The sequence below is a fragment of the Oryctolagus cuniculus genome, chromosome 3 (genome assembly GCF_051225735.1).
Source record: "Oryctolagus cuniculus isolate XC-2025 breed Fujian yellow rabbit chromosome 3, ASM5122573v1, whole genome shotgun sequence".
Lineage (NCBI taxonomy): Eukaryota > Metazoa > Chordata > Mammalia > Lagomorpha > Leporidae > Oryctolagus > Oryctolagus cuniculus.
Window position 1 is genome coordinate 75,600,128 of NC_142869.1, and position 11,313 is coordinate 75,611,440.

The following is an 11,313-nucleotide window of genomic DNA, read 5'->3' on the forward strand; positions in this document are numbered from 1 at the left end:
GAGAAAAGCAGTGGAAGATGGCCCTAGTATCTGGACTCCTGCCACCCATTTGGGAGACCCAGATGAGGCTCCTGGCTCCTGGCTTCATCCTGGCCCAATCCTGGTGGTTGCAGCCATCTGTGGAGTGAACCAACAGATGGAAGATACTCCCCCCAACCCAGTGTGTGTGTGTGTGTGTGTGTGTGTGTCCCTCTCTCTCTCTAACTCTGCCTTTCAAAATAAATAAATATTTTTAAAGAAAGCATTTAATTGCTCATAAATACTAAATCTATTAAAAAGGGCCGGGTAAGGGGGAGATTGTAAGGTTTTGTGGCACAGGTTAAGCTGAGGCACCAGCATCCATATCAGAGTGTCAGTTTGAGTTCTGGTTGCTCCACTTCCTATCCAACTTCCTGTTATTGTACCTGGGAAGGCAGAAGAAGCATACTTTGCCCCCAGCCACCCATGTGGGAGAACAAGATGGAATTCCTATCTCCTGCCTTCAGCCTGGCCCAGATTTGGCTGTTGTGGCCATTTGGGAAGTGAACCAGCAGACAAGAGATATATCTCCCTTTCTCTCTCTGCCTTTCTAATAAATAAATACTTGAAAAATTTTTTTGATTATTGTTGTAAAGAATACAAACTCAAAGCACTGTTCGTAGATTGCTTCCCCACCCCTCACCCTGCCAAAGCCACTAAGACAAATTGAGCAGACTGTGAACTGTTCAAGAGTACTTGGCTAAGCAGGCAGATGAGTACTAACTGAAGCTTCTGCTGTGCCTGTCGCCCTGTTTTTACCACAGGGCAGATAGCTCTTCCTGGCAAATTCCCAAGTCAGCTGCAACTCCTTGAGAGCCATGCCTTTTGCTAAAACATCTGGGTTCAAGACACTGAAGTTGGCATAGGGAAATGTTTCTTAGTTGAACTGATAAGCTTTAACATTTACTTGTTCATAAATTTAGGTATCAAATGCAATTTTTCCTGAAACTTTACTGGTACGCAAAATACTTTAAAAAACATTTTTTAGTCCATTAAAATAAGAGAAAATAAAATAAAATTAACTAAAAAATTGCTTTTTCTACAAGTTGCCTAGTTGGGGATGTTATTAATAGTAAGCAACACTGTTAAACTAGAAAGATGTTGTTCTCAAATGTGTTGAGAACATCTTGACAGAAGAAAGAGATAAATCACATATTTGTCTATACCTGTCCTCACACCTCACTTTATAGGACACTTTTAGTATAAATGAATCAGTTTTGGATGGCCACCTACAGAATTTCACTGGAGATCTTTGTCCTGTAAGGGAGGTTACTGGCACAAATGAAAAATAAAATAGCACATTGTTAGTACTTGATTCTGAAAGCAACAGACTTTTTATCAGAATGAATGTTAATAATATTAAATTACATCTTGTAGGGGCTGGCACTGTGGTATAGCCAATAAAGCTACCACCTGCAGCAGTGCCAGCAACCCATATCAGTGCCAGTTTGAGTCCCTGCTGCTCCACTTCTGATCTGATCCAGCTCCCTGCTAATGCACCTGGGAAAAAAGCAAAAGATAGCCATAGCCCAAGTGCTTGGGTCCTTGCACCCACATGGGAGACCCAGAAGAAGTTTCTGACTTTTGGCTTCTGCCTGCCCCAGCCCCAGCTGTTGTTGCCATTTGGGGAATAACGCAGTGGGTGGAAGATCTCCCTGTCTCTCTGTAACTCTGCCTTTTAATAAATAATTTTTTAAAAAAAATTGTATCTTGCATTTTGGCCTCAATTTTTTTTTTTTTTAAAGATTTATTTTATTTATTTGAAAGAGTTAGAGAGAGGTAGAGACAGAGAAGTCTTCCATCCGCTGGTTCACTCCCCAGATGGCCACTACAGCTGGATCTGCGCTGCTCCAAAGCCAGGAGCCAGGAGCTTCTTCCAGGTCTCCCATGCGGGTGCAGGGACCCAAGGACTTGGGCCGTCTGCTGCTGCTATCCCAGGCCATAGCAGAGAGCTGGATTGGAAAAGAAGCAGCCAGGACTAGAACCAACGCCCCTATGGGATGCTGGTACTTCAGGCCAGGGCTTTAACCTGCTGTGCCACAGCACCAGCCCCATCAATTTTTAAATATGTACATATAAACACAAATAGTAACATATCCTGTTTGCTTTTTTATTTGAAGGGCAGAGAGAGAGCACTGCTTTCATCCACTGATTTATTTACCATTTATTTACCAAATGCCTGTAATGGTTGTGGCTGGGCCAAGGCCAAAGTTGGAGCTGGTAAATTAATCCAAGTCTTCCATTTGGATGTCAGAAATTTAATTATTTGAGCCATTACTGCTGCTTCCCAGGGTCTACATTAACACTTTGATGTGGACTGCAGGCATCTTTACATCTTAACTGCTAGGCCAAACGCCAGCTCTAATAGTAGCATTTGAAGTACATTATCAGTACTGTTTTGAGTAAGTATTCCCTTCACTTCTCACTTTTTTCCTCAGAAATCATTTGGTGATCTTTCAAAAAGATTTGAAATAAAAAACCGCCTTCAATGTAAAAATTTTACATGGTATCTGAACACTGTTTATCCAGAAGTGTATGTGCCAGAACTTAATCCTGTTATATCTGGATATGTAAGTATTTTCCTATTCCTTTTTTATTTGATGTGTTTCTTGCCATCAGCATTTATGTGGTTCAGCGAAAATTGCTGAAATACTTTCTGGTGTATTGGTTTTGAGGTTTTACACTATTATTATTAGTAACATGACTTCCAGAAACTAGATGAGAAAATATATAAACTTTGTAGATTTTCAAAACATTTTTATAACTTTGAAATTTTCCTTTAGATTAAAACTGTTGGTCAACCTCTATGCCTGGATGTTGGAGAAAATAATCAAGGAGGCAAACCATTGATTCTGTACACGTGTCATGGACTTGGGGGAAACCAGGTGAGCGCCGTACCTAAGTCTCCCTTCTTAAGGCAATTAAAATCTCAAGAAAGATGTGTGTTTTTCAGAAGTCCTCACTCAGTTTTTTACTCAGGGAAAGTAGTGGGTGAAATGTTTTTAGACTAAGTTTGGCAACTTATATTGAAGTTGTAGAGTATTTTGGTTTACACTCTGGGGCTGAAAACAATTTCAGTGGAAAGGAAAAAGAAAACAATGGGATCATGCCATTCAGAGTTTAAAAATTGTGATGTTCTATGCTGATGTTTGCATTATTTTTGCAAGATTGTACATAAAGGCCATATTTAATTGGATTTAATAACAAGTTGCATCATATATTAATACTCAAACAGCAGTACTTAAGTATTTTTTGTGGGCCACAAAAGTATTTCAGTACCCCCTAACCCCCCACGCACACAAAGGTGTGCTCCTGATTCTCCTTGATTTATGATACCACAGCGTGTTACCACCCTGTTTTACCAATTCAGACTCCAATGTCAAATGGTACTATTTAGCCTACTATGAGTCAAAGATAAATAACTTTATGATTTTTAAATTCCTTTCCTTTTGCAAGTTAACTACAGGATGGATTCGACCATATTCTTTTATTTGTTCATTTAGCAAATTCACTGAGTGACCCTACATGTTAGGGACTTTGGTATGTTCAAACATACCAAAATTTAGACTCTTGGTCTTTCTACAAAACTTTCAAAACCAGCAATTATAGTCAGCATGAGAAGGTCTGGGATAAAGTATTCAGAATACTGTGGGGGTAAAGAAAAAGGCATCGAAACTAGACTGGAGGGCCATATGATTTTCTGGGAAAGGTGACATTGCAAAATGCTTTTGAAAGGAGCTAGAGAAGTCGCTGGTGATGTGAGAACAGAGTGAGAAGAGTGTGAAGAAAGACGTTGTAAGGAGAGGAGCCTGCTATGTATCTTTTCTGGGAACTACAGGTGCATTGGGGTAGTAGAGTCCAACGTTATGTGTAGAGGATTGTCATACTATTTTGATTTGTGTTTAAAAACGTATTTAGTTGAGAGGCAAAGGAACAGAGAGACAGACAATTCCCACCCACTGGTTAACTCCCCAAAATGCCTGCAGTGGCCAGGACTGAGCCTGGGTTGGGGCCAAAGCCAGGAGTCAGGAATTCAATATTGGGCTCCTGTATGGATGGTAGCTATCACCACTGCCTCTTAGAATCTGCATTAGGAGGAAGCTGGAGTAAGGAGCCAGAGTCAGGTATCAAACCCAGATACTCCAGTGTGGCACATGCGCATCTTAACATTTTAACTACTAGGCTAAAAACTCATCCTATGATGTCCAATTTGAACATGATAGAACTTTGGTGATGTTAGTTTTAAGGAGAGAGGCTAAGTACTCTTCCATATTTTTTCCTACTCATTAAGCTCACCTTAATTTAATTTTAATCTTACTCACTTAAAGCAATCACTCTAATAAGGGTTGGAGGTGTAGATGCCCAGAAACCAGAGTGGTAAACTGGATCTGAAAGAGTGTGGTCAAAATGTAATTCTGAATTAGAATGGAGATATAAATATTCCCTCACATAGGCACACACATGCATACAGATTTACTTATACTATGTATACCTATCTGTGTGTATATGTATGTGTATAAATTATATAAATATGAGTATACTTTTTTTTAAAGACTTTTTGTTTATTTGAGAGGTAGAGTTACAGACAGAGGGAAAGACAGAGAAAAAGGTCTTCCATCTGCTGGTTTACCCCCAGATGGTTGCAACAGCCAGAGCGGGGCCAATCTGAAGCGAGGAGCCAGGTCTCCCATGTGAGTGCAGGGGCCCAAGGAGTTGGGTCATCTTCCATTGCTTTCCAAGGCCATAGCAGAGAGCTGGATTGGAAGAGGAGCAGCCGGAACTTGAACCGGTGCCATATGGAATGCTGGTACCATAGGTGGGGGCCTAGCCCACTATGCCACAGCGTCAGCCCCTGAGTATACATGTTTGAATGTCCTTCCACCCCTATCTATTAGGAAAAAAGTTATATAAACAACTACTTTCTTTTGGAAATAACACTGGACTATGCTGGTAAAAATTAAGGTTTTGAGCAAAGGAAAATATTTCCTCATTTGTAAAAATTTTATCTTTAAATGTAAATACTTATAAATTTCTCTAGACTTCCTCTGACATATTTATTTTGTTATGAATTTTGACAATATATTATATATGTTCTTTATTCTGTTTTTCTACTATCATTACCATTAAATTTTTTGATTGTTCTATGTCAAGGTTTTTTTTTTAATTATATGCTGATATAGCTGTCTTTTAGAAATTTGGAAATGAAGAGAAAATATTTAGTATCTATTTGTGTAGAATCTGTACTGAAACATACACTGCTAAAACAGAATAAAGCACAAAGCCTCTGGCCCTGTGAAGCTTCTGTTCCACAGGAAGGGAAAAAATAGACATGAAATGTGTGGAGATGGAAGGGTGTGGTGGGGTGGTTAATTTTAGAGGTTAGGGAAGACCTTTCTGGGAAGATGGCCTTAGAGTGGAGCCTGCATGCATTGGGAGAGGAACCAGGTCCCAGGAGGTAGGATGGGCAAGGGCAGAGGCCTGGAGTCAGGGATTAGAGAAAACAGAAAGCCAGTGTGGCCTGAGCCAAGTGGTCTGGGTGAAGAGGGACAGGAAGTGAGGTCAGAAATAGCAATAAGAAACCTTGTCTCTCAGGGCTTTGTTGTCTCCATTAAGAAACTTGGATTTAATTCTGAGTTAGGAGCCATTGAGCTGGACAGCAGCATTTTGAGCAGGAAAACAATATTGTCTGCCTCATATATACATATATATTTTTAAATATTTATTTTATTTGAGAGGGAGAGACAGAAAGGTCTTCCTTCCATTAGTTCACTCCCCAAATGGCTGCAACAACCAGAGCTGCGCCGATCCGAAGCCAGGAGCCAGGTGCTTCTTCCTGTGGGTGCAGGGGCCCAAGCACTTGGGCCATCCTCCACTGCCCTCCTGGCCAACAGCAGAGAGCTGGACTGGAAGAGGAGTAGCCAGGACTAGAACCGGCGCCCATATGGGATGCCGATGCCTCAGGTGGAGGATTAACCTGCGCCACAGCGCCTTCCCCAGTCTGCCTTATATTTTATTTATTTGAAAGAGTTACAGAGAGAGGTGGAAACAGAGAGAAAGAGGGGTCTTCTATGTGCTGGTTCACTCCCCAAATGGCCACAATGGCTGGAGCTGAGCCAATCTGAAGCCAGGAGCCAGGGGTGTCTTCTGGGTCTCCCACGTGGGTTCAAGGGCCCAAGCACTTCAGCCACCTTCATCTGCTTTCCCAGGCTATAGCAGAGAGCTGGGTCAGAAATGGAACATCTGGGACTCAAACTAGTGCCCGTATCGGATGCTGGTGCTACAGGCTGGGGTTTAACCCACTGTACCACAGCGCCAGCCCCTGTCTTTGAAACCTTAAGGTTACCTTTCTTGGATAGGTTTAATTATAATATTGTTTTCATTATCTAAACCTGTTTCTTCAATATTTCCATCTCTTCAGCTACCAGTTACCAAAATGATTGACAGATTTTTTGTGAGAGGAGATAATTTAGGCACAAGGCTAAGACTGGGAGGAACTCAAGCTATGTGACTCTGTTAATTCAGTTATTTGTTGAGTGCCTACTCTGAGACAACAAAAGGTTTAATACAGTACCACCCTAGTACATAACAGAGATTCAATAAATACTAGTGCTAATACTAATTACTTCATGACTGAAATCAATGTGCTAACTTATTTTGTCTTCAAACTGTGAACATTATGAAATATTTTATGTATAATATATGTTATTGCTAGATAGGATGCTTGACTTTTGGGAAAGCAGGTAGCTGCACACACAATTTTAACAGAATGCTGTAAAAGTTATCGCTGATGTGCAAGGAAAGCCTTGAGCAAGGTGTAACATTGTGAAGTAGGGCAAATTCAAGGAAAGCTGAAGAATGAAGCTAACATTTAAGTTGGCTCTTAAAGGATACTAAGGAGTTATACAGCTAAAAAAAGGGTCAGAAGGGTATTCCAGGCAGAGCACAGACTGTAAAGCAGTCTTTGTGTTGTAGACTTTCTGCATGGGTCGTGTTTTGTGAAAAGAACATAGTCTATGACTGGGACACTGGTTGATGTAAGATTGAAACTGGGAAGTTTCATGTACCAATTAAGAAATATGGACTTCATTGTAGCAATAGTAGTGATTCACTTAAGCGAGGCAGTAGGCACTCAAACCAAGGGTTTAAAAAACTAACTTGCAACAGATTGAATTGCCGGATTGTAAGAACATAAGTCAGAGGTTATCAGGGGTGTTTGAGTAACAGAAGTAAGGATATGGAAGTAATAAGGTATACTAAGCTGATCTTCTGTATATTAAGATAATCAAAAATGAATCTTGATGTGAATGGAAGGGGAGAGGGAGTGGGAAAGGGGAGGGTGGTGGGTGGGAGGGACGGTATGGGGGGGAAAGCCATTGTAACCCATGAGTCGTACTTTGGAAATTTATATTCATTAAATAAAAGATAAAAAAAAAAGGATATGGAAGTAAGAAAGCACAGGATGGGAACATCTGAGAGAGAAATCCTGTAGGACTACTTACTAATTAGTTAATTGGATATGCAAGAAGAAAGCATCCCTAATAGTATCAATAGCTAAAATGTACTGAGTGTTTACTGTGAACTTGTTGTTCTAAGTATTTTATGCATCTTAACCCATTTATCTTCATAACTGTATGTAGGTGAGGAAACTGGGACATGGAAAAAATACTTTATAATTCATAGAATAATGAAACTGCCTCTAATTGAGATGAGTAAGAGAAAGGAGACAATTTTTCTTATAGCCAAACTTTTATTTTTTATTTTAAAATTTATTTTAGAAAGAAGGAGAAAGCACACTCTCATCTTTTGGTTAACTCACCAGACACTCCCCAGAGCTGGGGCTGGGCGGGGCCAAAGCCGGGAACTGGGAACTCAATCCAGGTCTACCATGTTGCTGGTAGGGACCCAACTACTTGGGCCATCACCAGTACCTCCCAGGGTCTGTGGTACCAGGAAGCTGGAGTCAGGAGTGAAGCCAGGTGTTGAACCCAGGTACTCTGATGTGGGACAACAGTGTTTTAACCTGCATCATTACTGCTAGGCTAAACACCCACCATGAGAGGGAACATTTGTGGGAGAAAAAAAGCAGTTAAAATGTCCTTGCCAACTTCTAGGCCCTTTTTTGCATTGTGCTAATGCTAGCCTCCATTTACATGATAGCTTCTGCTATCTGGTATGGTGAGGAAGACAATAATAGCTTGTTAAGTAACCACCTGAAGGTGACTGGCTGAAGGTCGACCATAACATGTTCAATCGTAAAATCTCCACTTTTATTTTGAATAACCACTTTTTGCTGTCTTATTTTGTCTTATTTATACTGGGAGTTGCTGAATGCTTTTCTGTTTTGCAATGGAGCTCACTGGGGTGCTTTTGTCAGTAACAGCACTTTTTGTTCCATAGTACTTTGAATACTCTGCTCAAAATGAAATCCGGCACAACATCCAGAAGGAATTATGTCTTCATGCTGCTCCAGGTAACCTTCAGCTGAAGGCCTGCACCTACAAAGGTCACAACACAGTTGTCACTGGAGAACAGATCTGGGAGATCCAGAAGGTACTTCTTGCCATTAATTCACCCTTTCACTTAATTATTGTGATGAGCTATCATTGCTTATCTGAGAAGACCCATGACACATAGTCCATTAATGTTATTTATCAGAATTCTAAACCTTTATTAACTTAATTATTCTTTGTCTGCCCATATGACAAGGGAATATATCTATGAATTAAATACCCTTAGAGGCCAGCATCGTGGCTCACTAGGCTAATCCTCCGCCTTGCGGCACCGGCACACCGGGTTCTAGTCCCGGTCGAGGTGCCGGATTCTGTCCCGGTTGCCCCTTTTGCAGGCCAGCTCTCTGCTGTGGCCAGGGAGTGCAGTGGAGGATGGCCCAAGTGCTTGGGCCCTGCACCCACATGGGAGACCAGGAGAAGTACCTGGCTCCTGCCATCGGATCAGCGCAGTGCACCGGCCACAGCGCGCCGGCTGCGGCGGCCATTGGAGGGTGAACCAATGGCAATGGAAGACCTTTCTCTCTGTCTCTCTCTCTCACTGTCCACTCTGCCTGTCAAAAAAAAAAAAAAAAAAAAAAAAAACCCTTAGAAGCAAAGTTAGTGTTTAGGTTGCTTGGTTTGAAATATTGTTTATACAGATCAACACTTCTATGAATTATAAATAATTGTGTACATTTTTTACTTTTTTGAGTTCTTACTATGCTTTTTATAATAGTCACAATTTTTTTCTGGCAGAGAAAAAAAAATCATTAGTTGTTTCTCACTTAAAGCAACTAATTTTTTCCTCTCCTGTTTCAAACTTTTTCATGAGTCTAGAGTTAAGGGAATACATGACAATTCTTACCTAAAATTGTTTTACGCTACACTAGAATGCCATAAGACTATCTGTCATTCACCAATTGAGATTTTTAAGAGCTTACCACTGATATATCAATGGGGTACTTCTTGTTGGAAAACTGGATTCAAGCCTTATTTAATGACACTTCTGTTTAGTTATATGGTTTTTTATGTTAAAGAGTAGTGACATCAATGGCGGTGTTTGCATCAGAGACAAGTTTTTGTTTGTTTGTTTGTTCTTTGACAGGCAGAGTTAGACAGTGAGAGAGAGAGACAGAGAGAAAGGTCTTCCTTCCGTTGGTTCACCTCCCAAATGGCCGCTACGGCCGGCGGCAGCACCGATCCAAAGCCAGGAGCCAGGTGCTTCCTCCTGGTCTCCCATGCGGGTGCAGGACTCAAGCACTTGGGCCATCCTCTACTGCCTTCCCGGGCTACAGCAGAGAGCTGGACTGGAAGAGGGGCAACCGGGACAGAATCTGGTGCCCCAACTGGGACTAGAACCCCGGGTACCGGCGCCGCAGGCAGAGGATTAACCAAGTGAGCCGCTGCACCGGCCCAGAGACAAGTTTTGATAACACCATAAAGTCATTTTCATGATTATCAATTAACTATGAGTCTTGAAACTAATGTGTGTTTCCTTTCATTCTAGGATCAACTTCTGTATAATCCGCATTTTAAAATGTGCCTTTCAGCAAATGGAGAACATCCAAGCTTAGTGTCATGCAATCCATCAGATCTACTCCAAAAGTGGATTTTTAACCAAAATGAATAAGTGTTCCTTAAAATTAAGGAGTTGGAATGGAGATGTTCTTTCTCATAAAACTGTGATGAGGCATACACTGTAGTTTTGAAAATTATGCAAAAGCAGCTAATCGTAACTTATTCCAAGTGCATTTTTCTTATTTATATCTAAAATGTCTATGTAGCACTGCTGCAGAAATCCTGTAACTTTCTGTTTCAAAGCACAATAACTAGTAATACCAAAGATTATTTTGAAGTGTCCAGAGCTAGGGGAAGAGATGTTTACAGTATGAAGAAAATAATTTTTCAAGTAAAGTGATATTTGGGTGTTTTTTGCACTTGAGGATATGCATAGTTATAGTCACATGCTCACAATTTAAAATATTTCCTCTAGTTTTTTGGGGGGCAAGGAGAAATATTTGATACTGTATTTTTTTAACTATATTGAAATGGATCAATGAAGGTCAAACATTGACCTTTGTGTATAAACCAGGAAATTTTTATAGCTATAGAATTTATTATTTTAAAATGCAAGTAAACATTTTTTGCCATTTATTTACTTGTCTGTCAAATGTTTCCTTAAATAAGAAATTGAATAATAAGAATATTTTAACACTTAAATTTCTTGGCAAATTTTAAAATATTTTTTAGTCTGAAGCTCACACTACTTGATACACTTAAGTCTTCCTTAAAGAGTTTTCTTAAGTAACTATACTGGATGTCTTCCCAAAGCAACTAAAAGATTAAAAAAAAAATTTATAAATTACCTTCTGTTGAAAAGGTATCCTTTTCCTTTCTGCTAGTCTTTTTTCTTACCAAAATTCACTAATCTTGAATGTTTGTGATATTGAATTTCAAATGCAGAATACTTGACTCATATAAAGCTAAATTTTATTTGTTACTGATTCAATTATAGATTGTCTTGGTAATGTTTTTTCATCTAAAAACCTTATTTTTATCTATTTGGAAAACACAATAAAAAATCTTGAACACTATTGTAATCATCTGATTAACTTTTTTCCTCTTTTGTGTAAAATCTATAATTGGTAAAATGTGGGGCCACAATGAATTTTATATATTCAATTTTAAGCAATTATAGGGCTACTTGATGGTTCTTATGTAAAATTCAAATGCTTGAGAGTAATGGCATAAAGATTGGAGAATAGGGGAGATTCTATGTTAGATATTTAGAACTTTTTATACTAAT

At 39.8% G+C, this 11,313-nt stretch overlaps 1 protein-coding gene across 3 annotated transcripts in view; it reads left to right on the top strand.

Moving 5' to 3' along the window:
* The window catches only part of GALNT3 (polypeptide N-acetylgalactosaminyltransferase 3), a 54,813-nt gene extending 43,712 nt beyond the window's left edge, over positions 1–11,101 (top strand). For 2 of the 3 annotated variants that reach the window (XM_002712246.6, XM_008258695.5), the window contains 4 exons: positions 2,457–2,588; positions 2,802–2,903; positions 8,416–8,568; positions 10,015–11,101. In XM_002712246.6, coding sequence (XP_002712292.3) covers positions 2,457–2,588; positions 2,802–2,903; positions 8,416–8,568; positions 10,015–10,137 — 510 coding nt within the window. In that variant the 3' untranslated portion in view covers positions 10,138–11,101. Of the gene's footprint in view, positions 1–2,456; positions 2,589–2,801; positions 2,904–8,415; positions 8,569–10,014 lie in introns of those variants that run through there. The other variant, XR_016231525.1, reaches the window with a different exon arrangement.
* The last annotated feature ends 212 nt before the right edge of the window (positions 11,102–11,313 follow it).